Below are 26,636 nucleotides of genomic sequence, written 5' to 3' on the forward strand. Positions count from 1 at the left end.
TGGTGGCCATAGATAGAGAAGAGAGTGCGGGCAAAGATGGTCACTGAGTAGGAGAGAGGTGTAAAGGTCCCCATACACTGGTGAGATATATCTCAACAATTGGTTGCATGCGTTTTATTTGCAATGTGGGCGGGAGCTTCCCGGGGGACAGGATCGCAAATGATACATTGTATGCGGTCCTTTTGCGTACAATATAACACATGCGATCCTAGCAGGGGGTACGAGCTGCGATATGGCAGCCAGTGAGATCTGCAATCGCACCAAAACCACCTGCGATTTGCCAGTTTTCATGAGATCCGTCGCAGCAATGCATCTCAATCACATGAGCCTTTAGTGAAATTTTAAGAGAAGAGGGCTAACAATCTCGTCGGATGATGTCCCTATTATGTATGCAGAGAATATATTTTATGATCTTATGTAAATAAAATAAAGTTTTGAAGAAAAAAAAAGTTACACATGTGACCTGAAAACATGCAGTGTGCGGGATCCTGCGGACTGATACTAGAACCTGTATCCTAGAGATGAACCAAATTGCCAGACTCAAAAATGTCCGCCGAGTTACTTCCCCACTGATGTCACAGGGCAGCGCTGGTGCCGGATGTAGGTTCCCATGCAGCTCAGGTCGCACAGCAGCCCGTTGACTTGACTGCAGAGACAGGAGACATGGCCGCGGAAGGGGATGTGGAGCTCGAGCTGGAAACTGAGGAGAACTGCAGCGAGCGGCCGGCGGATAAGCCCCGGAAACATGACAGTGGGGCGGCGGATCTAGAGAGGGTGACGGACTATGCGGAGGAGAAGGAGATCCAGAGCTCCAACCTGGAGACGGTGAGAGGAGCCCGGGGATGAGTCGCAGACAGGCTGGAGGCATTGCTGGGAGACATGCTGGCGCTACATATCCCGGTATCATGGGCAGCTGGTGCCCACTGAACTGGGTGAGGTGTAGGGCAGTGGTCCCAGAGGGCTGGGCAAGAGAGAAGAGAGAAAGAGACTCTCCTGTGGGCCGGTCTAATGAGGGAGTGTATATATATTAAAATATGTATAACACACAAACAGGTTGCGTGGGCAGATATGTCTTATTAAACTTGGCAAAGTGAATGACAGAAATTTGAGTTGGAGATGTGCACCCTGGTGTGGTAATGCACGAAACTGTACCAGGGCTAAATCTGGGTGTACACTAAACTATACAATACAATCCATGGGTGGCAGTCGCTAGTCGCTAAAGGAGAAATGCAGTAAAAACCCTGTTTAGGGGTTTCTTTACCACATTTCCCAGATGCATCCTGCCCCATGAACGATATTGCTGAAGTTCTCAGGCAAACAATACAGTGAATACAAACTAAACACTATCGTTCAGTGATGTCACCCGGCCCCCACTGAACATACTTAACTGCAGGGGTTTAATGACCCGTGGTAGCATGCATCATTGATCATATAGTGCAGGGCTGGGCAATTGCGGCCCTCCAGATGTTGAGGAACTACACATCCCAACATGCCTTGCATCAGTTTCAGCATGGCCACATAGCAAAACTAATGCAAAACATCATGGGATGTGTAGTTCCTCAACATCTGGAGGGCAGCAATTGCCCAGCCCTGATATAGAGCATGCACACTAGACTATATGCACGATATTGTGATTAATGTTATTATGCATATTGTTACAAAAATATCTTCGTGTGTACACACCTTAAATGTCTTAATGTGTCATTGACTCTTAAAGTCAGTAGCTTTATTATACGAGTTACATGCTACTGAAGAGCTTACACTCTATAATGTTAATTCTTTTTGTACCCCCCATCATCATTAGGCCATGTCCGTGATTGGTGACAGACGGTCAAGAGAACAGAAAGCAAAACAGGAAAGGTGAGCCTTATTTCGCCCACTTGGATTCTTCTCAGATTTATAAAGATCTTTTTATACCATAGGATGTCTGGGTCATTGAACAGTTAGGTAAAAGTTCAAACATGGGTTACAGTAACCGAACACAATTAAACTAGTAATATAACCTAACATAAGTAAACTTTTAATATCACACACAGTTTTCCAAACACTGACATTACAGTCCAGGTTTTAAGGCTAGCCAGGGACTGATTGTGGTTAATTTGGTCACCAGCGCATTCGCACCGGGGACCGATGTGGAGCCTCTGTGCATATTAGCATATGCACATGTGCAGGGCTGCTGTGCGGATGCCTTCTGGAGATTGACACAGTTGCAGAGATGTTTGCACAGGGGGAGGAGAATGGGGGGGGGCAGGATGGAGGCGAGCAGGGGGCATTCGTATGGGGATGCCCTGCATTTCCTGGGCGTTCCCACAAAAATGTGAAAGCAGGCGGGCAGCTGTCACAGGATGTCAACGCCTGCCTAGTCTGCCCAGACACTTGTAAATATGTCAGTCTAGTCCCCGTACACGCCTGTGTGAATGGATGTGTATGCAAATCATCCATTCGCAATGCGCTGGGAATGTACGCGCTGGGGGAAGGGGCATTAGGTGGCTCGCTGAGCAGAGAATTTACGCTGCTTACCTACCAATAAGAATAACCCCCTTAATTTTAGCATTTGTAATTGCAAGTTGTAATCGTTGGTTGTATGGGTATAGAGAGGCAACTCTTATCAGTTACATGCTTTATAGGAAACAGGTTCTGCAAGAGGGTTCACCGATCAGTTTGACTAGATTTTGATTGCATGCACTGACTGTGGGACCGCGCCTAGTCATCGCTCAGTGGCATAGACACGGAGAGATCTGTGCTTACTTTTTAAGCAATCTAGTCAGATCTCCTAGAAAAGAGCACAAAAGTGTTCTGTGTGTAATGCCTCTTAAGAAAGATACTGTCCTTTTTCCACTGACAATGGTGTCTGGTGCTTATCATTTTTGGGTCTGTATGTCCCTTGCTATGTAGGTATTGCTAGGTATAAACAGCTCTTCATTTTACATTAATGGTATATGCCATTTGCCCTAAATGGTTTGATTTACATTGTCTTTGCCACAGCCACTTTCCTTGCACCCTGTGTCTACAGCTACATGCCAATTCTGATAGGTTTGGTCAGTGCTGACTGTATACACAAGCATTCATAGTAAGCTCTGGATCTATGTGCATGCTGTATATCTAATTATCTCTTCAGTGCTTGCTGTAAAAGACTGTGTGCATCTACTGCACGTTTCTCAGTGTTCAATAAAGCCTAATTGTGGTAGTATGTAAGCATGTTGTATGAGCGTGTGTGAGCCCTTAGATTACATCGATAATTCTATATAAGCGTACCTGCATCATGGAAATAACTGTTTCAGAGGCAACTTATGGAGTCTGCTCTAGAACTACACATTTATAGTAATCTTTGTACATTTAATAAGCGACCTTCTTACTATTTCAGAGAAAAGGAGCTGGCAAAAGTTACCATTAAGAAGGAAGATGTGGAGCTTATTGTAAGTGTGGTAAATGTAGCTCTCCCATACGATGAAATGGTCAGTTTTACAATTAAAGCTGGGAACACACTAGAGCAGTGGTTCCCAACCCTGGTCCTCAAGTACCCCCAACAGTGCACGTTTTCCAGGTCACCCAGCGAGACCTGGAAAATGTGCACTGTTGGGGGTACTTGAGGACCAGGATTGGGAGCCACTGCACTAGAGCGATATGTATCCAGCTGATATTGCAGGCAGTGGGACCCTGCATCAGTAAGTGCATACACAATTGCTGACGCAGGGGCGAAGTGTGATGTCATGCTGACATCACTAGCAATGTCATCTGATTGACCCTGCAGCAGGGCCGAGAAGTAGACCTTGCTATCTACAGCAGCACTCGCTTATTGGGTGTCTTTACTGAATGACCTGGCCATAATCAATCTGACATCTTTTGTTTTCTAATGTTTCATGGTGTTTTTAGTTTATTTTATTTTTTTAGGAGTTATCTTGTTATAATACTAGTTATTGTGGTGGTTATATGTTTAGCTGTAGCTACTTTTCCATGCCTTTAATTGACATATATATTTTCCACTATAGTTTTTATAGCGATTACAAAGTTTATCTCCTGATTTAACTATACATGAATATGGAGTATAGAATCTCCTAGTCTAGTTGGCATTCGCTTTTGTGTTCCAGTCTGACTTGTATATTCTTTCCAACGCAGATGAATGAAATGGAAATCCCCCGCTCAGCAGCAGAACGCAGTTTGCGGGAACACATGGGAAATGTAGTGTCTGCGCTCATCGCACTGTCTAACTGAGCATCTGCTCATCACCGACGAGTGTTCTTAGACACCTTCTGCGTTAATTGGAGCAACAGTGAGAACTGCCAATCAAGGGGCCTTTCGTTATACAGAGGTGGGCAACATGTGGGTCTAGAGCTGTTGTGGAAACACAAGTCCTAGCATTTCCCAGGTATAAGCTTGTAGTTCCACAACAGCTGCTGTACCTACAGTTGCCTAAGCCTGTATTAGACCATAATGGTTTATTAGAACACATTCTGTCTGGTTCAGTACATGAACAAATGTTAGGGACACTGGAACATGCAGATGTTTTTTCATTGATTTAATGTAGAACATTGAAACCAGAGATATTCTGTGTCATAACTTATTTTGAATAAAACTAAATCTAATATGGACTTATTTGTGTAATGAAATGTTGTTCAAGCACAAGTATGCAGTATGAAAGGTATATTCTGATAACGCAAAACAATAAAATCATTTAGTGACTTACCGGTTCAGCATATCTTTACACTGTCTTTTACACATTACTATGTATTGAAAATGGAGCCAAAATGTAAAATAAATTGCATGTCAGTTGTACATTGAGTTACATGTGTTATTATTAATTACCATGATAATATCATTATTAGTGATGGTAACATTATCATAATTGTTTGTCACAGATTTACAAAGTGTCTGGAATAAAATCCTGGGTGTGGCAGGCAGAACCACTACATATAAACGCCACTCCTGTCTACTCACACCTAAATGTGTTTGAAAGAAATATACAGGGTGGTCCAAAAGTATGGAAACACCCTTATAAAAAAAGAAATGAGCAAGGAAATGTTAATCCAGTGTCTACACTTATGATATGGGAGTGGGTGAAAATGTTCAGGTTAGGTCACCAGAATGGCAGGCAACTTGGATGCAACTCAATTTATTTTTTAATTGGTTAGGTAGTCATGTGATATCCAACATACAAAATTTCAGCACAAACAGATCAGAATGCCCCCATACACTGAGCAAGAAATTGTTCAGTGTGTATTTGCTTTTGATTCCTACTTTGGGATCACAAACAATATAGCATCTGTATTATCCACCTGATCTGACCATTGCAGGAGCCTTCCAAGCATTTTGTAAGCGAATGTTCCTACATACACACTATACAATCATCTGTGCAAACAACAGGACAATTAGATAATGCAGGGGTTCCCAATCTTTTTCGAATCACGGCACCCTAGAGTATCAGAATTTTTCCCGCAATCCCCTAGGCCCCAAAAAATATATATAAAATGAAGTAGATTGGTATTATATGTGATTCTTAGCTTCAGTTATGTGTTAAAGGGCAGGATTTGCTTCTGATTGTACACACATTTTATGATTGGCAGCCACCAGCACTGGTTTTGTCCAATTGGTCCTGGACCACCAAGCCGTGGCACCCCTGCCACGGGCATCCCAGGGAGCCACGGCACACAGTTTGGGAACCACTGAGATAATGTGTACCTGGTGGCAGGAGGAGGTATTGGCAAGGAAGGTAATACAATAAACCTTATCTATCATAAGAAAAGTGGATTGAGCTATTTGAAATGGTAAAGGTTATTAGAATATAAAACCTCTGCTCTTTATAAACTAGTGTAAAGTTTCACTTTGAATGAGCTGAACTTGTCTTATTGCTCAAGTCCCCATCAGCTCTGAATATAAAGTTGCTTATTGTGGTAAGACTTGGTAAAACATGACTAAAGGAGCAGAAAATGGTTATTGTTAAACTATAAATGGATGGTAGTCCATAATTGGGCAGTTCATGTGGAAATGTAGTAGCTTCTGGCACTGTACAATTCAATAAGAAATATCACAGTGCCTATTAAATCAGTATTTTCTTTAGATTTCTTCAAGAAAAATAAGTTAACTCTTGGAAAATAAAGAAATACTAAATTCAGGCAAAAGACTGAGGGTGAGATGTACTAAGCCCCGAAAAGTGATACAATGGAGAGTGATCAACCACCAACCAATCAGCTCCTATGTGTCATTTTTGAAACACAACCTGTGACATGGCAGGTATGAGCTGATTGGCTGGTGGTTGATCACTCTCCATTTTATCACTTTTCAAGCTTAGTGCATCTGGCCCTATGTAATCTGCAAAAGAGTAAGCAACTTGTGCTACAATAAAGGTATGATTTACAATAGTATTGTGCATACATCATTCAGTGTGTACTCACTATATTGTTAACTATAACCCCGATCTTCTGAACATCCAGTCAAATCTGATGACATCAGTGACTGTGTGTTCGGTAGGGGTCTCAGTGAGGTGAATGAATGATATCGTTCAGTGTTTAACCTGAGGATTGTTTGATATGCAGCACTGTTAACTATATCGGTGGTGGTGCATATCATATAGTGTGTATAGGGCATTAGAGTAAAGCTGGCCATACATCAGAAAGATATTGTACCCAATCATACAATCTCAATTGATTGTAAGATGGATTGTATGCAGATTGTGTGCACATCTTGTGTACAAAATCATGCAGCAGATGGATTGTATGACTGATTGTATGATGGATTGTGTGTCCAAAAACCACCAAGAGATGCTGGGGATTTCAAGGGAAATTGTACACAATCATGAGTGCAATCGATCTTAAGATCGATCTTTCTGATGTATGGCCAGCTTTTTACTGAGCATTGGAAGGGGGTACAATTGTATGTTCTAGTATGGAGAGTTATGTAATTTGGTTCATTTCTAAAGCTCCAATATTTCAAGCTGGGCATATCTACAGTTTAAGAAGCAGAACAATTGAAACCAGGTAAGTATGCCCCTGTAATAAGAGTTATTTTGGGTTACACAAAGGTAATACAATTCCTTATCTAGTGTAAATTCTGCATGTACAAAATATGGGTGCTGTTTTAATAGGATTGCCATCAGCAGCAGCTTGTTACCTGTCTGGACGGAGGAAGGGTTTGGGGGCTTGCAGCCTTCTCCCTGCTTGCCTGGTGACTGACATTACTAGGGGGTGGGGCTTAAATCAGTACTGCTTATCAGGCTGGCTTCTAGTGACTGCATCAGCTGCAGTCCGTAGAAGCCAGATAGGGCTGATATTGGGCTTCTTAAATAAAGAATTACGTTTTGAACAAAGTCTACGTTGCATTGCTGAAATATTCTAATTCCACTTTAGAAAAATGAATGATTGTTAGATCATGTTTATTGGTACACTCATGTGCTAGGTGATACGCTCAGAGCGCACTCCTAACAACCCCCAACTTTGTGTTAACCTCTGTTTCTTACTAACAGGAGAAACGTTTGGGAGTTGCAGCTCACCGTTAGATTAGCGCAATACCTGAACCATATCTTGTGTGTTATATATATATATATATATATATATATATATATATATATATATATATGTATGTATGTATGTATGTATGTATGTATGTATGTATGTATGTATGTATGTATGTATGTATGTATGTATGTATGTATGTATGTATGTATGTATGTACACACGGCATTTCTGCAAATCACTCCCTAAAAAGTACTTCTTAAATTGTAAACATTTCATAAATGGCATAAATAAGGGTGACTTCCTCCCCATTTTCTACAGGTGTGGTTTGTTTCTTTTTTTCTGTATGTTCCCTCCAGTTTTTCCTCAAAACTGATCAGTAGTTCATATGTAACCCATAATCAGTAACCTTATTTGGAGCCTTTATTCTTTAAACAACAACACTGTTGTAAACCACATTAGAGAATGGAATTTTATTTACAGTTTTTCTCAAAGTTCAGTTTTGGTAGAAGGGCCACATAGTTAAAAAATGCTAAATGTCTACGTAACAGTTGACAGTCTGGCTCCCTTGTGAGCACGGACTGGTAACTATTAGTACTGAAGTAGTTGCTAAGCTACCAATCCCACTCAGTTCTGATAAGTATAATATGGGCTTTAAAGTTACTTATGTTGTTCCAGGAATATGGAGTCCAAATCCTTGAAAATATGACAAATTCAAGAAATAGAAACCTAGGCTTTTTACACTTCACTGCTGTAGTCTACAAAAAGACTTCAAGCTTTTTCAGCCCACGGCGACTATTTAAATAGTTTTACAGTAACCCTTCATGGCTGGAACAGACTGGGGACTTTTAGTAAATCTTCCCAAAAAAATATTATTTACAGAACTAGATTCATCCAGAATTTTGGAAGGTAGAAAAAAAAAAAGTCCATAAGTATAGACGCATTATGTTGTCTTTCTTTTCTTTGTAGATGGCCTCTCAAACACATCCCTAACACCAGCTGCTTTCTGCTTAAAGAACTTTGTATTCTGGGCACTCTCCTGGCCCCACGCAGAGTCAAATGAAGTTGTGTCTTGATCAACCAAATGAGTGTATTTTGTCCGACCAGAACGACCAAAGTTTTTAACCTGAAAATATAAAAAAAACTGATAAAATATACAAATTTGTGGAAAGACCACTATGAAATTGAAATCCATTTTAATATAAAACCATTCATACATCTACATTGGCTATAAAAAAGAGTTATGTTCAAAAAGCAATTTTCAAAAAATTTCCACCAATCTTTGATGGACTTGAGCCTAGAACTGTTTTTAAGAGGGGAGGTGTAGCTGAAAATGTAAAGCTGCACTAATATTCAGTGTACAGCCTATTACGCATTACTCTGAATATTAGTACCACTTTCAGTTTTTAAAAGCAGCTGCTTCATTAATATACCACCATATAGATTTGACATGGTCACTCCCCATCTTATTTTCTTTTTTTTTAAGACAAAAACTGACCATGTATTTTTCCTATATCAGATGGGTTATTGTTCTAAAGAAATACATGCAAACGTCAACTATCTTCCTCTAGACCGGTGGTGTGCTCTAGACCTTATGGCCCAAATGGAATAGCCTGCAAGTTGTGGCAAGTGGAATGATGTCTATTACGCATGGTATTTATATAGATCAATCAGGTTTTGCCTTAAAATAAATATATTGCCGCTTTCAAGTTCGCATCTAAATCACAAACTACAGCAACTCACAGGCTGTAAAGCGTAAGATAGATTATGCTTTTAACACTATTATTCAGGGAAGGATATTGTTCTTATGATGTAAAGCAACAGTACATAGCACCTAGCATTACGGATCTTAAACAGAGGTCCCACCAGGCCCTGGAACATTAAAATTACAGAGAGATGAGTTTCAATATTTTTTTTAAGTTTACTCTCAGAATTCAACTAGTGTGACCATGGTTTATTTAGTTGAATCTTAGTCAATAACTGATTAAATAATTATTTATCAGCAGAAGATACATCTTGATAGAGGTTACACTGCAGTGTTCTTTCTCTGACCAGTAGTGGTCATTGTAGGATAAATCATTATGAGCACTGTTAATCAATGTTCTAAGAGGAGGAGATTGCCACAAATGGGCAGTGCAAGAAAGACCATTAATTATATTGTAACTATTGTGATTATACAAATTCGAAAGGCACCCATCCACTATTGCGATATGGGCACTTTTCACGTGATTGTGACGGATCGCACGAGCAGGGTCATATCGCATGTACTTTTCCTGCGAATGTGCGTTCCCATGCACAACACATCGCAATTCCGATCCTGCAGCCACGACTGGATACATCGTAAGCAAAAGGACCACATACAATGTATTGCATGCAGTCCAGCCTCATGGGAGCTGCTGGTTGAGTTGGCGGGGTATTGCATACAAAGAACCGCATGCGATACCTCGCACTAGTAGATGAGGGTCTTACGTATTTCATATATGTATATAATATGCAGTTACATTTAAATATACAAATAAAAAGGTGTACAGTACCTGCATAACTTTGGGTAAAATAGTCTTGTTGAAGTGGTCTTCCAATGTGGGAGCACTGAAATCTCTCTTATACACATCCTCATCTTCATCCTGAAAAAAATGAAATATATAAAGTGTATCCAAATATAGAGTACATGCATAAGCGTTTCTGGGAGTCATTATTGGATCATTTCTTACCATGAAGAAAGCACCTCTGTGGTAGTATTTCTGCAGGAATTTATATTTCCCTTTCAGTGCTTTGTTGGTAATGACCTTGCCGTTGGCGCGGAGTTCAGCTCGGCGTTCTTCCTCGGTCATGTTCCGCATGCGTTCTATCTCCGCCTTCTCCTTCTCCATCCTGTGACATAAAGGAGACATATGTTTTAAGACAGCTGGAGGAAGCCATTTTGTTTTCATTGTAGCATATGTCCCATAACAATAGAAAACCTGATCACAGATCATTCCAATAAACTAGTTATACATAACTGGTGCCACCTCGGTGTATGCAACTATGTGTGCATAGCGTAATTACTGGGACTTTTCAATTTCATATATTTGAAAATAATAATATAAAAATAAAGTCCCGGCATGTTAAATAATGAAGGACTACTTACGCTTCTCTCTCTTCACGATCACGCTTGATGCGTTTTAGCTCTCGCACTTTCCAGGCTTCATACTCCTCCTCATCATTCTCATCATCTGTGTTCAGAGCATCGAGAGCGGCCAGTGACCTCTTGTTCTCCTCAATCTCTTTCTTGGTCTCCTCCTCTACAATCTAATGGATAACAAAGGTTGAAACAATGTCCATGTGTAAAAGCCAGAGTGTCTCATGGCTGTTGACGAGATTTACCTTTAAGGTGTATTTACGCCTCTCCTCCGCCAAACGCTTAGCTTCAACCTCCGCCTCTTTTTGTTTCAGTGCTTCAACCTCTTTTTCTTGTACAGTTACCCTGTCCTTTCTGTAGTGTTATACAAGTACATTTATTTACATTTGTTAGGTTTCAGGAATATTCAAATATTTGTACAGCACATAGAATCTCTTTTCTTTCAAATTCATTGGGGTACATTTACTATAGCTTCTAAAGCGGAAGTGTTGCCCACAGCAACCAATAAGTTTATGTCTATCATGTCATTTAGCATGCAGCAGAAAAATTATAGAATCTTATTGGTTGCAATGGGAAACAACTCATAATATTTAGAAGCTCTATTGAAAATATTCCTACAGTGTCAAAAAGGGCACAGAAGGCACGGTACTTGTGTATTATCACGGCGACCAAGTTTATTACGTACGGCACCGTAGGAAAATCGCATTGCATAGCATCGCATGGGCCATTGTAATGGCCGTGCGATGTGATCCGATTTTCCTATGTAATTTATCCACTGCTCTCTTAGGCCCGGGGGATTGAATCGCATCTCCCGCATATATAGGGTGTACAATTCCATTACATTACCTATACAATTACATCATTGTATGACATACAATGAGGTTTTAGGCACCCCCCCACTATCCACGCCACCCCGAAGCGTGGCGAAAAGTGTCCTCCGACCTTTTCATACCCCTACTATCCACGTCGGCGAGGAGTTGATTTTAAAGAGCACTGAATACATTACATAGGAAAATCGGATCCGATGTGATGCGATTTCCCTACGCAGAATAGCCCTCTAAGCCAGTGGTTCCCAAACTGTGTGCCGTGGCACCCTGGGGTGCCTCAGGACAGTTGCAGGGGTGCCCTGAGTTGGTGGCCCAGGACCAATTAAAATGATTTATGATCAATATCACAGACCAAAACCAGTGCTACCAATGATAACATTGACAAACAGTAGTAAATCCTGTCTCTTACCATGTAACTGACCCTAAGGATGACATATAAACACAATTTAATATTTTTTTTCTAAATTTATCGATAATTAACATTCAGCGTAGGGGTGCCGTGAAATTGTTTTGAGGCTCAAGGGCGCCGTGATTCAAAAAAGTTTGGGAACCACTGCTCTAAGCAAATAGCTTAGTGGGCGCCGTGATAATACACAAGTACCGAAGGCACTTAAGACATAATGGGCCACATGTATAAAGCCTGGTGTGGAAAAAAGTGGAAAGTGATAATGCACCAGCCAATCAACTCCTAACTGTCATTTTGCAAACATAGCTGATTGGCTGGTGCGTTATCACCTACTTTATCTCCACTTGGCCAATGGGCCTGATGTATGTAGCCTTAAAAAGAAATAAACATACAATCAGTTCCTAACTGCCATTTTCCAAACAGCATATAACATGACAATTATGAGCTGGATGTTTATCACCCTCGCATTTGTATTAAGCCTTAACAAGTAGTAAAGTGGAGGGTGATAAAGAGTGATAAAGAGTGATAAAGGACCAGCAAATCAGCTCCGGTCATGTTACAGGCTGGGTTTGATAAAGGAAAGTTAGGAGCGAATTGGCTGGTCCTTTATCACTCTTTAACACCTTTCACTATCACTTGTTAAGGTTTAATACATTTGGTCCGCTGCAACAAGTGGACATGTACAAAGTAATAAGAAGGAAACACTTTTGAAAGGTTTGGACTGCATGGGTAACTGGCATTGTTCTGGAGACCATGTTGATAGTATCACATAGCCAGACGTGAGGAGCATTTATGCCATTCAATCATGCACAGCGGTCATCAGCCAGGACGGACATTCATTCTGGTGTGCTCTGGCCAAAGCCATTTAAGGATGAGATTACCAATAGAGCAGGGATGGGGAACCTTCAGCCCTCCAGCTGTTGTTGAACTACACATCCCAGCATGCCCTGCAACAGTTTTGCTATTTGGCCATGATAAAATTGTTGCAGGGCATGCTGGGATGTGTAGTTCAACAACAGCTGGAGGGCTGAAGGTCCCCCATTCTTGCCATAGAGAATACAACAGCCTAAGAAAATCTTAAAAAAAAGAACGTCTGATTGAACATTAGCGGAATGTTTGCTGAAATTCACGACATAAAAAAACATGCCCGTTACAGGAGATGTATTTCCAGCATTTACTCACTTTCTGATGAATACAGGTTTCAGTCTTGGTTCCATTTCATCCTCACTGTCTGTGTATTCCTCATATTCTGACTCTGATTCGGATTCTGCCCCTGACTTCCACTCATCTTCTACCTCCATCACTTCCATTTCTTCATTCTTCCGCTCTTCGGCTTTCAGGCGCATGACACAGCGACGCCGTTCAATTTCCTGGCAGAAATACAGGAGAAAATCAGTGTAAAAGACCAGACAAAACAAATAGTAAAGAAAAAAGTTAAGTGAATGTTATTTAAGGTTGGATCATAACTCACCTCATCGTCCACCTCTTCTTCTTCCTCCTCAGTGGTCTCTTCTCGGTCCACATGCCATTCCTCACCCGGCTCGGACTCAGACTCACTTTCCCCCACCACCTCGGGCTCTACTATCTTACGGTGCCTGGCCAATCTGCAGAGAACATTTCACAACACTGTAAAACATTTCAGGTTCAAAACTACTATTCTAATTGTTTTAAAATGATTACAGATTTCGCTGTAAAACTATTAGAAGGTGGGTGGACACAGTGACCATTATTTCTCATCCATGGTCAGATAGAAATCCTGCTGAGGAAACTATCGAAGGGCGGTCGGTACAGTATGAGGAAAAGTTTATGCAACAGGAATAATAGTAACAGGTACATAATAATTGATGTGGTCACCTCTCCTCCACATCCTCATTCATACGGTTCTGCAATCGCCGCAGACGAGGGTCGCTGGTGCTTTCTTCTGGTGGTTCCTCCACTTCCACCTCCTGTTCCTTCCCTTTCTTAATGAACTGAAACTCCTCATCCTCCTCATCAGAAGATTCCATTGGTGCATAGTCTGGTCTTTTACCGGAGACATAGCGCTTCACCTTCACCTTTTCCATCGAAATTTCACCTAGAAATATTACAAGTCCCATTAACACATATAAAAATTTCACAAAGAAAGGAATCTAAACAAACTCCAAAAAAATAAACAGATATTATAACACAAACCTTCCAACTAACATAATTATCATCAAAGTAAATATATTTTTATTTTACAAAAAAGTTGAAACAAAATATGAACACTACGCTCCATTTGTTAATGCTAATTGACAGTACAACAATGCACTGCAACACCACCTTTATTTAACTCATTAACTGACCCTGACTGAAAGCAGAGTGCAGTGTGGTTCTCACTCCATAACCTACTGACTCAGCTCAGATTTGCCTGTGATATTACTGTTGATACTTCAGGTTTGCAATATATTTAATCCAGACAAATCGCTAAAATATTATTTATGGTCTCAGATGTTTTTATTTTTGCACATGCACGTTTAGTGGGGTCAATATAATTGCCCATGCCCATCCCTAGTATAGTATTTTTCCCTGCACCCAGCTGGCATGGTTAAATTTTGACAGGAAAGCACAACACACTTTCCATGCTACTTTCATGCCAACATTATACACTGCAACATGATATAGGACTGCACATTTCAGTTAGGGTGGCCAATCCCAGGATCGGCGGGATCCTGGGATTTTAGGCCAAAATAATCAGTGCTCCAATCCCAGGATTTGGCTGGCACATGTGCAGTCTTTATATCTGCAGCGTTGAGCACTAGTCTCAATCTTAGATGCTGGCCGGCTGTGTGGCGCGGAGTAACGGCAGAGGTCACGTCACGCCGACTGACAGCAGAGGTCATGCTGCACAATGCATACCACCCTCCTACCCACCCTCTGTTCCTCCAGCCCTCTCTTCCGTCCTCCCCAGCCCCTTCAGCCAGCATGCCAGCCCTTTAGCCATTCAGCATGCCAGTTATCCAGCCAGCATGCAGGTCAATTTAGCTATATAGCCAATGACCTATATATTCAGCGGGTCCCAGTAACATCACTGAACGATAGCGTTTACCGATATTGTTCAGTGTGTACAAGCAATCTCAGCCACCCACAGCCCATATTGTTAACTATATAACTGTAGTGTGTATGGGGCTTAACACCCCAAGGTACCCATAGATTGTTTTTCAGTGTGCATGTACAGGAGCTTCAGATTTTTAAATATGTGCAATGCTGCTGTTCTGCAGACATCACTTCTGGGTGTCCACCACTGAAATAATAAGTCAATTGACATCAGATGGGCAATTGGGGGAAGTGACCTATGGTTAGAAACCATCACAAACCTAGCATCGAATAGAAAAAGTACAGTATGTGTGCTCCTCCCCTGGAAAAGAAACTATTCTCTGTAGTTTCCCTTGTAAAGGAACAAGGTAAATGTCCGCAGGTGGTCCGGCATACACTGCCTGATTGTGGCAATCTTTCAAATGAGAACATTTTGCATTGCACATTCCAGCACACCTGATTAATTGATATTTTCAGAACATTTAAGCACCTCCACTGAACAATTATCTGAGCAATCTGCGGATATAGGCCTGGATTGGCCAGATAATTGTATATATCATGTACGTGTACGTGTATCATGTACGTGTATGCTCGAGTTGAGTTATGTCACAAAAGTCAGAAGTTTGGAGCTTCTGAATCACTACTAAGTATGTAAACTTTGCTCAGTAGCATGGGCAGTTAGCAAACCCACAAAGACCATTTCCAAATCTGGTATGTCTAATGCTGAGTTCACACTGGAGCGACTTGACAGCGGACCTACAGCTGTGCCCACGATTCAGGGAAGCCTATAAGTGGATTCTAACATCACAGCTCAGCAAATACTATTTTTTTTCCAACCAGCTGTGATGTTAGACTCTGGAGTCAGTGGCGCGCCCGCACACACGGCCAGATGTGGGGAAATAATATTGGGTATGGGCTGTGTACAGACATATCCAGTATAACACCCACAGACCTACTCAGTATATTCTGGATGTTTGTAGAGCCAGGCTATGTGCCTATATTGACAATGGCCTACGCTGCTATAGGCACACATCACTGCAAGCCAGAGCGTTACTACAAATCACCATAGTAATACAGTGGCAGACCCAGGACTGTTCCCTAACTAGACTACCCAGTCACCCCACAATTATTATCTGGCAGCTCGGCCACACGGTGTGAGGGCGATGTGTACGTGCACACTGGGTGTATAGCAAGCAGTACGGCCTACTATGGCCACTGGCCCGGATCACTGACTAGCCGTACACCCTGAGTCTTACCCTTCTCATTGCGGACAGGCACGGCTCCGGCCGTAGACTGTATAGGCGGCTGCTTGTTGAGAGCGTTTGCGGACGCCATGGTGCCGGTTACCGATCAGCACCAACACACGGAGCTGCTGCAGAAACGTTGGAGGACCTAACACCACAGAGACTGACGAATGTGAGTGCTTTTCCTCTATGGTCACTTCCGGGTGCGCGAGCTGTTAAGCGCGCATGCGTACAATGTCCTTCCCTTTCCGCTCGGGTCCTGGAGAAAGATGGTGAGCAGGAGAACTCTCTCCGCGCCTTATTACCTAATCCGCTCCCATCCTCAGCCGGCAGCCGTCCCCGCACGCCCCGTCCATGTACCCACCGGCACAGGGGCATTCAACCTCCTCATCGATGTGTATATTGATGGTCTTAATGACAGAACTTCGCTTGGTTTGGTGGATGGGCTTGTGGCATAGGATAGGCCGGGGATGAGGCTCAGAGGCTTCAGGTGTCCGCTCCCTGTAATAACGACCGGTGTGTGCATTAGACTTGTGTCTGTGTCACCCTGCCCGCAGGTGTACACGGCAAGACAGGCAGCCTCTGCTTATATGAAGCTTACTGTACCTAAATGTGCAGGGCGTTGTTGTTCCTAAGTTATGCTGGATGGTCTCTGTAAATCCTCATGTTATGCAAAGTGAGTGGGGTGGGGGCAACTCGTGTAACAATTCTTGCTTAGTAGTAAGTTGCTTGGTATTGTACATGTCTGCAATTCGCTCATCCCTTGTAATCTTTCATTAAGGCCAAACGCACAAAGAAGGTTGGCATTGTGGGTAAATATGGGACCCGTTATGGTGCTTCCTTGAGGAAGATGGTCAAGAAAATTGAAATCAGCCAACATGCCAAGTACACATGTTCCTTCTGCGGCAAGGTAAATACTGAATTGGAAAGCTATGTTTCTGCGAATTGTATGGCATTGGACTTCAAAAACTAATGTTTGCAATTCTGTGTTAGACCAAGATGAAGAGAAGGGCTGTTGGAATCTGGCACTGTGGTTCCTGCATGAAAATTGTAGCAGGAGGAGCCTGGACCTACAAGTAAGTGCTTGCATGACAAAGTTTAGCTGTAAATAGAATACCTACTGGTATTCAGGTAAATGTGTGAATCTAAACTTTTTGTTTGTGGAAATAATAGTTATCCTCCTACCCAATCAATACAGCAGTTATATTGAGTTATGAACAGTGAGTATTATGTATTGTAATCCAATTCATTGCACCTCTAGTATCAGACAAGTATTTTCACCCCATTTTGCTACAGGGAGCTGCAGTGGTAACTGCGTCTCCAGTATGGTGTCTGAGTTTTCTATACAGGTGTATCATACGTCTAGCCTCTGTACTTAATACAGCGTGATATGCCTGGCATGAGTGAGCACTAGCTTCTTGGCAGCTCTGCCTGACGACCAGCATCTTAATTGTTGAAAATGTATCTTAAGGTGCGCACACATTGGGTGATATATTTGTACCATCTGCCAGTGTGTATAAGCAATATAACGGTGAGGTTCAGATATATTGCAAAGGCTGTGCAACATTCAATGCTTGATATATCTAAAGATATGTGGGCACATTGTTTTGTGTGTATGGGCGATCCATTGACCACCTGTACAGCTGCGCCGGGAGCCGCTGACTGGCAGTTTACACTTCCTGATGCTGGCAGGGGAATAGGGAATGGCTCCTATTAATGATCCGCTCCTTCCTCTGTGCACTCACATGTGACGTAGGGGGACGTTAATGACAGGTGGGAAGGGGGGTAATTAAGGTGTACCCAGCTTTAGGCTTGTTTTTGGTTAATATGATACCTGGTGCAAGAGTCTCGCACAACCTGGCAAGCTGAGAGGGCTGTTGCAGCAAAGAGTTGGGGCTATATCTGTGGGTCAAGAAGCTGAGAATGCAGTAATAGGAGTTTCTGTGGAATTAGTGGTCATACCCCCTGGTATAACTTTTACCAAACAGTGTATTTCTTAATTGCAAAACTGTCACAGTAACCATGCTTAGTGTCATTCTGCTACACAATAGTATTATTATTAGGCGCCACAAGTGTTTTGCAGCACCGTACCATGCAACAGTACAGGGAGACAAAACTTAGCATAACATTGAATAAATAACAAAGTACAGGTAAAGCGGTTAGATGCACATTACAGCTTAAATATAAGTAGTGAGGACTTGATCAATGTATTACTATAGGCTTGTGGACAAAGATGGTTACTGAGTGTTTGAGTATGGGAGAGCTGTGGGTGAAATGTGAAGAGGGCTATGACAACAGGAAGGAAGAGAGGGCCCTGCTCTGAGGAGCTACAGAATGATCTGGATGAAAGAGCACAGTGTGTGTAGGGAAAGGTGTCACTGAAGAGAGATGGGCAATTGCAGATCTTTGTGGTTTATTCTTCTAGCAGTTAATTGGTTCTTATGCATACAGTTGCAAAATTTGACCAGTTATTTGCAGCAGAATCTTTGTGTTGTGTTCTTGGAACTGTTGACACAGTATGACACACTGACACATATTCCAATACTAATACACCCAGGTGTGTGTTATTTGCGACCTACAGTACTGCTGACCAAACTGAAGCTGGCAGGAGGCTTCCTAGTGGAGTCTTGTACCTCTAACAAACCGTAACTGGTATTTAGAACACTACAGCCCTGGGGCAAAACTAGTGTAAAGGTTTTCTGTGTCTTTGTGCTATCCCCTGATAGGGCAGAGCATTTCTGATGCTGGTATTAAACTGAAAATTCAAGAGGACCAAAACTAGCTAACTTTCTGTGCCATTAATTTAGCGTGTAAATAAAGTAAGGGTGCGTACACACTATTTTTAGATGGTATGCATGCTAACTTTCTAGTTCATCATATTGTCTAGCGCAGTGGTGTCAAACACGTGGCCCTCCAGCTGTTGTGGAACTACATGTCTCAGCATACCCTGCCACAGTTTTGGCAATCCATTCTCTAAAATCTGTGGCGGGGCATGCTGGGACGTGTAGTTCCACAACAGCTGGAGGTTTGACACCCACTGGTCTAGTGTGTTTGCACTATATCGTTAATGATGTGTGTGCCTCACCCTGTCCTCTGAACATTCAATCAGATTCCGCCTGCAGGTGTCAGGTTAGCCGCAATATAGATAGCGATGTTGTTCAGTTTGTATGCACTATATAGTTTGACAATGTTAACTATATTGTTCCTTAATGATATTGTATAGTGTTACCCAGCTTGTGTTGCTTGTAACTGGGGATGTTACAGACCACTAGAGATGGGGGGAAAGCGGCCTAGTTGGTCACACAGGTCTTTGTGAAATTCAGTATTGTTTTGGTAGTTTGGTTTTGATGTAGCACAGATAGCATTGGATAATGGCAGATCTATGTTCATTAAAGTGTATGTTCAACTTGCAAAGATATCATGGTAAACACTTTTGCTGGCCATACATGAAGATAAACACCCCATCAAAGGCAAATTCGCCCATACGCTATCAGATAATTTGTCTGTTTTTATAGCGAGATCACGGTTAGATCGGAACACCAGTTACATCCTCTATTTGGGTTTCTGGAAGACTTCTCATGCCCGATAATTGTTGCTCCACCTGATCTGCAATTATTGGAGCAAGCAACCAATTTTCATAGTATAAGCATCTTTTATACTTGGCAGGTTGTCCAGATAAGTACTGAATGCCATCAGCTCCGTGGTAGTCTTACTGTGCGACTGCTTTCAAAATATTCCTCTGTATGACCTGCAGTTTTCTAGCTTATATGTTTGCAATAGTTTTTGCATTTATAAGTTTGTTGCAGTAAGCAGTGTGTGCATGGCTGCAATTGAGCAATGAACATTTGGTGTTCCTTCACTTGGGATAAATGGGGAAATTGTCTCTGATCCATTGGAGGAACCAAGATACTGGGCCGTATTCAATGTTTCCAGTGAGGGGGCTAGTTACAGCCATTGTATCGGACAGTGTGCATTATGTATGCATTAACTTTTAAGTTAAAGAAGGCCTTTCTATTAAAACATTTTACAGGCAGGTATGTGAGCAAAGGTTGCACTTTGTTAATTTCAGATCACTGCATCTGGCATTGTGGGTGCATTTGGTTGCCCAGGGATACTCTTGTTTCCCACTTTGAAAATCTTACATACCTGCACTTTAGAAAGTAGAATCTTCATCCTGTGGCAGAAGCAGTTATGTCATTGCAACACAAGCAGACTGCATTTTTTTATGTGGTGTTTTTTTTATTTAATTCACTCCTCAAAGATTTGTAAGATTGTTCAGTATGATGGCAAACACATGGCGCAAAAGTACTTATGTTTGGGGGGTGGGATCAATCGTATATTGGCTTTGCCAGGTGTTTCTCTTTTATAGGTGTTTTCTGTAAAGTTCTTTTGATCTCTACAAAAGACTTGGTTGATGTGATCCACTTTTTGTTTCCCAATTAGTAGCTTTATGTGTAAACACCACCAGCTGCATTAAAACACTGACCCTATCTTGCTCTTGTTTTGTGAATTGTCTGCGCCTTATTGGGTTGCAAACAATTTTTCATTTGCTTCTGTACCATAAGCTTTAACTTGCACCAGCTCATTTGATTCACCCTCTAGAGCAGGATTCTGCAATAAGTGGCCTTCCAGCTGCTTTAGAACTTCACATCCCAGCATGCCTTTCTGCAGTTTTGCCCATATTAAGCAGTGAATGCTGGAACGTCATTTAACAGCAGCCGGAGAAGCTTATTGCCCACCACTGCTCTAGAGTTTCTGGGTGATCTGGAGGGTCACTTGTTTATAAAAAAAAAAAATGGCTCTTGATGGAATCAACTTTAATGTGGAAGTTGTGCTTCCATTTTGGGAACACAATCACTGAACATTGTTCAAAAGTCAAGACTTTCTTGGGTTATAAACTTATTGGTGAGGTGGGAAGTACTTGCTTGTCCAGTGTAAATCTAATGGTGTGTACACATGCATCAGTTCTAACATCCGCAGCCTGTGTTAGCTCCCCTTTGCCGGGTACCACATTCTTAATAATCGCATATGTTAGAGCATATGCAATTAACACACGGGGCAGCTCTTGCGATAAGACTTGTCCTTTGTGATGCAGCTCCGACGATGGACTTCCAAGAATGAGACCCATGAGTCCCTCCATATCTGCAGAGTTCCAGTGCCGACCGCAGGCCATGCTGGGAGGGATCAGTGACACATTTTTACCACCTTTCTGGTTTAGAGCATCCTGCCCAAAGTCTGTCCCCCACAGGGAAAAACATACTGGTCCTTCGCAGGAAAAAACACCTATTGGCCCCATCATGAACAAAAAATTACCTCTAAAAAATAAAATTCACATTGTCCACTATAGAACACGAAAATTAAACACATTGAGCCCCTATGAACACAGTAAAGTACAGTCTGTGCCTGGCTCATCTGCTTGAAGAATACAGGAGAGACCTTATGCCAATGCCAACTGTTTTCAATGTGGATTGCCCCAGGGTTTGGAGTTAAAACTGCATCTCTGGCGGCACGCTTTAGAGCTGCTCACGACAGTTGTTGAAAAAAGCTGCCTTAAACAATATCATTCTTCCCTTAAAATATGACACATGCACATTTATTACCAGTTATTTATATAGCGTACACATTCTGCAGCGCTTTACAAAGAATATTTGAACTTTCATAATCATCCCTGACCCAGTGGAGCTTGCAATCTATGTCCCCTGCCAAGTGACCCTTTCTTCAAGGGGATTTCACTACTTTGTTTCTTTGGAGAGCTATTCGGATATTTGTCAGCTTAGTAAAAACATCAATACCAATAGTGTTTTCTAAGCACCCAGTAACAGTCTCACATGGAATAATTAATTTGAATTAAAATTCACTGGTTTCTTTTAAATGGCTCCTTATGTAGCTAGAGTAATTCAGTGTACAACAGTTGTTTTTCATTCATAATATGTAGCAGTTACCCAACATGTTTCATTTCTACAAGAAACTTCATCAGGGTACAAAATTGATCTACAATTGTAGAATACAACAAAAACCTATTTACATTTCTGGAAACTGTTATGATGAACTTTCTGTAATATACTGGCTTTTACATTACAGACCGTGTCATTCTATTGCATTAAAGTACCTCTTGTTAAACATTATTGGTAGCTGTCTGGCAGCAATTAGTCTTGTAATTTGCAAAGCAACTGTAATTAGTCCCGATTTGACGTTTCACTCTTCATTTTGTTGTATATTGTAAGTATATAGGTATTGTGCAGTATGGAATAATAACCGCATATGCTCTTGTTCTTCCAGCACCACCTCTGCTGTCACAGTGAAATCTGCCATCAGAAGACTGAAGGAACTGAAAGACCAGTAGATTAATCCTATGGAATCTGCGCTATTTTCTCTGGACTGTTCTTTAATAAAGGATGTCTTGTAAAATGGAAGCAGCTTGTTCCTTTTATGTACTGTTTAAACAGTTAATGGTAATATTTAGAGGACACACTGTTCTCGGTTGCTAATTGCATAGGTGTAGGTTGTCAATGTCAGCTGCTGCTTTTCTAGTCTTTCCAAGAGAGGCAACAATGGCAGAAAATTAATTCTGCATTAGCCAGTAGGCTTGGTCCTATTCATCACCTTTACCTTTCTTCCTTTTGTGACTGGATTAATACAGCAATAATCTGCACTGGGTAAATGTAGGGATTCCCAGGGACACGTCTACTGATTTTTGCTTGGATTTTTAAAAACTCTTAACCCAGCGGTTCCTAATTGTGTTTGAATCATGGCACCCCCCCTAGAGCATCAAAAATTTTCAAAGAACCCCAAGGCAAAATGTTTCTTATTGAGAAATTCGGAAAAAAGTACATTGTTTGTCGCTTATATGGTGATGGACAGGATTTGCTTCTGTTTGTCCATCAACCCAAGTCACCCCAGGGTGCCTAGGCACACAGTTTTGGAACCACTTGACTTAACAAACCATTTGAGGCACAAACATGCTGTCTTTCAGATTATACTGGCCTAATACACATGGGGGGGGGTTTCATTTGACCATATTCTATTGCAATTTACTGCATATTTATTTCCATCCAATCCGACATCTGTTAAATGAGTAAGGTTGGTTGTAATATCAATTATTAGGAACAGTATATTTAAAATAATGAAAAAAATGAATGTTAAGTAAATTGAAGTATAACCTAATGATGGGATAATTATTAATGTACAAAAGTTGGTACTCGCCTATCTTTAAAACGTACTCTACTTCAGTCTGATTTTGTGAGTAAATATTTGTCTCCTTACCAGACGTTGATCCAAAGTGAAGAGTGAGATACCCACATGCGGACTAGTCCAGACGTAGCCCGATGCATAACTCAAACAATACTGATTGTGCATGCCTCTGTACATTGGTTTTGTATTGCACACAGTAATCTTGTTCAAGATGCGTTTAGGATGTGTCTCATCCTTATGGGCCCCTGTATTCATTTTATATTTTTTTTAAATAAAATGAATCGTCACATGGTTGCTCCCTAGCTAGCGACTTCAAAATGACCAATGTCCTATTAGGTAATCAAAACTAAAATGTCAGGACTGCTGTAGTCACATGAGGATATTTGTTTAGCAACATCATCTGTATTATGTCTCATAAATTTGGTTACGTCTCATATTAGGCAGTAAACACTTGTGCGGTTCACCCAAGTCCCAACTATTGCTATTCTTTTACAGCCACGCTGTATACACTGACTGCAGCAAGTGACTCGCTGCTGTGAGTGTTCTCTTTTTTTTTTTTTTTGTAGCTTATTACAGCGGTATCGTCTGGACCAGCAAATCTATAGATGTGTAATAGACTACTGGGAAATCTCCAGGGTCGGCTTGCTCCCTTGCTTGACAATAGTCCTACCTCTCATGGAGGAAAAGCCTAATCAAGGGGTACGAGAGAGAAAAAGGTTGGGAACCACTGATCTAGAGTTTTGGCATTAGCAAGATTGTCACAAATTCACCAACATACTTCCTAATCACTTTCAATCACTTTCAGATTGGATCCTCCAATGCTGGGATTTAGTTATTGACCTGCACATGTGTATTTCATCCCTTTTTATGCCGGGCAGTGCGGATTAGCAGCCACTGCCAGGAAAATGTGCAGCTGTACAGTGATAGAGGTCAAGCTGCCTGCCAGCCATGCCTCCGTCCACCTTGTCTGCTGCCTTCACACCCTGCTTCAATTGGTCCCTCTCCCGGCCTGCCCACTGAAAGACTCCTAAGCAGTTTGCAGCGCTGCATCATGTGACCTATCCTGTGATTGACTTTTTATTTTATTTTTTATCCTGAATCCCAGGATTTAAAAATATAGGCCAGGATTGCCCACACTACAAATTACCGAATGTTTCTAAATCCTCCCTGCATTGTTTTTGTGTGGTCACTGTACCTGTGCCACAAACTACCCTGCAATGATAGACTTACTGGCTAAATGAGTTGTCCTTGATGACATTAAATTGATGTCCGTTCTTTACATTGACAGTAATTCACCTCAGCAGTCGTGAAAGGAATGTTACCATCTTCACACCAGTTGCCTGATGATGCATTTTTACTTTTGCTTGAAAGTTCTTCACATTACATTTCCAGATAAAATGCGTGCGAAAATATTGGCATACAACCTTTTCTACACTTAAAGTTGAATAAGTCTTTTCCTTCCTGAAGCACATATGTGCCACCCTGCTGGAACAGGGATCAATGTATTGTGACAAAAATGTAAAATTTTTTCATGGGCAAGAGACAATTGTGCACTGGCTGCTGTGGGTCTGCAGCATGTGCTCAGCTGCAGATAGGGCTGGTTCCTCTGCTTGGCGCATGATAGAAGTTGGTATGAGCCAGTGCAAGCAGGATATTATAGAAGGGTCAGCTAGAGAGATAATAGGCAGTTGGCAGTAGGGATAGTTATCTGAAGAGCTCCATAAAATGATGGCTGGACAGGTGCTATTGAATCTTTTGATGCATTTTATTTTTATTTATTAACAGTTACTTATATAGTGTACACAGATTCTGCAGCGCTTTACAGAGAACATTTGAACATTCACATCAGTCCCTGCCCCAGTGTAGCTTACAATCTATATTCCCTACCACATGTACACGCACACACATTCATTCTATGGTTACTGACCATCGCATCAAAATAATTCGATAGAAAAAAATATATATTTTATTAGTGCATGTGCAAACATCTGCGTGTGGCTGGCTCTGGGGTTAGAACTATTGCAGAACTACCATAAGATGGCCAACATTGATGGTTTAGAACCAACGCAAAGCGATGTCCATCCCTAGTGTACAGTAGAAAATGGACAAAGTGGGAGTCTGGCGACACCTGAGCACCAGAGCACCATCGACCATTACAGAGAATACTGGGAGGAGGAGGCACCACCACTGCAGCGAGAGAGGGCAGTGTCTATGGTTTAGACTGTATATGGTCATTAGGTCAACAAGGGGAAATTCGTTAGTCATCAGGTCGACAAATAAAGGTTGATATGACTGAATGTTGACATGGGGTTAGGATGACAGGGTCATTAGCTCGACATGGGGATTTTCACTTTCTTTGGAGCTGATGTGCCGCCAGGCGGTATTCATGCCCTACTATCCACTAGGGGCGTGGTGGGAGAATAAAATAGTGTAGCGAGGCACTGTGCCTGAAGCATGACGAGTGCAGTGCACTTTCTTAGTGTCCATGTCGACATTCGGGTAAAAAAAACCCATTTTGACTGTTGACCTAATGACCTTGTTGACCTTCAGTGGTTGAATTAATGACTGTCGACCTTCCAATAGTTGGAGGACCCCTGTTCTATCCTATGATCCATGCCTGTTTTAGACAGGAAGAAACACAGGTGCGTGACAGCAGGAGGAGGAGGGAGAGTGAGAGCTGGGCGGTGTGCAGAGATCTTCCAATGTCAGTCAGACTGTAGCAGAAGGGCAGTCGTCCGTTACACACAGAAGCACCTGTCCTGTAAGGAGGCATTGCTGCTCTGAGAGCTTGTCCGTAAGGATCCTCCCTGCATTAAAAAAAAAACACAAACCAGGTATTTCAGCACTAAGCAGCTACAGGAGCGATCACTACTGCAGTAAATATAAAATGTGGGTGCAATAATAGACACTGCAGCTCCCATGTATTACCAGCCAGGTTTATGCCGCTAGCATGTATTCCTCACAATTGGTTTTTCAGTTGCGGACATTTATTGTTAATAAGTGATAAAGGCAAACTCTATTGTTCTCCTTCCGGAAATTCACAAAAAAGCATCTAGAGTTAATTTCTCTTTCAATGGTCCTGGTGACACAGCTTCACATTGGGATGTAGGAGGGTCCGCAGGAGCCAGGCACCTATCCTAAAGCTTTTGGAGGGTAGGCTCCTCCCCTACTGCATCCCAGATTCCCCAGTTCGTGTTAGGTGCCCACTGGAGTGGGTGCTATTCTAAAGGGCTGCTGGAGCAGCCGAAGGAGTAGTGTTAGTTAGGGTTTTTATTATTTTATTAACTTTTACACTAGCTAGGTAGGCACAGTGTGAGGATTCTCATTAGTGAATCCTCACACTGCTAGCGC

General features: G+C 41.8%; 3 protein-coding genes across 3 annotated transcripts; 2 read left to right on the forward strand and 1 right to left on the reverse strand.

The window, feature by feature from the left end:
- The first annotated feature begins 561 nt into the window (after window positions 1-561).
- On the forward strand, window positions 562-4,773 carry HYPK (huntingtin interacting protein K). The gene is made up of 4 exons (XM_083184105.1): window positions 562-825; window positions 1,805-1,860; window positions 3,365-3,416; window positions 4,117-4,773. The coding sequence occupies exons 1-4, from the start codon at window positions 664-666 to the stop codon at window positions 4,210-4,212; spliced, it is 366 nt and encodes a 121-aa protein (XP_083040231.1). The 5' UTR covers window positions 562-663; the 3' UTR covers window positions 4,213-4,773.
- A 3,130-nt stretch (window positions 4,774-7,903) lies between these two features.
- MFAP1 (microfibril associated protein 1) lies at window positions 7,904-16,290 on the reverse strand. The gene is made up of 9 exons (XM_083184106.1): window positions 16,107-16,290; window positions 13,651-13,870; window positions 13,268-13,400; window positions 12,979-13,166; window positions 10,809-10,917; window positions 10,573-10,733; window positions 10,157-10,316; window positions 9,980-10,069; window positions 7,904-8,571 (listed from the first exon to the last, which is right to left on the reverse strand). Exons 1-9 carry the CDS (start codon window positions 16,183-16,185, stop codon window positions 8,389-8,391), a joined length of 1,323 nt encoding a protein of 440 aa, XP_083040232.1. The 5' UTR covers window positions 16,186-16,290; the 3' UTR covers window positions 7,904-8,388.
- A 4-nt stretch (window positions 16,291-16,294) lies between these two features.
- Window positions 16,295-22,507, forward strand: RPL37A (ribosomal protein L37a). The gene is made up of 4 exons (XM_083184107.1): window positions 16,295-16,366; window positions 16,876-17,004; window positions 17,088-17,170; window positions 22,374-22,507. The coding sequence occupies exons 1-4, from the start codon at window positions 16,364-16,366 to the stop codon at window positions 22,435-22,437; spliced, it is 279 nt and encodes a 92-aa protein (XP_083040233.1). The 5' UTR covers window positions 16,295-16,363; the 3' UTR covers window positions 22,438-22,507.
- Window positions 22,508-26,636: the final 4,129 nt, after the last annotated feature.

The sequence above is a fragment of the Crinia signifera genome, chromosome 4 (assembly GCF_055691185.1).
Source record: "Crinia signifera chromosome 4, ASM5569118v1, whole genome shotgun sequence".
Lineage (NCBI taxonomy): Eukaryota > Metazoa > Chordata > Amphibia > Anura > Myobatrachidae > Crinia > Crinia signifera.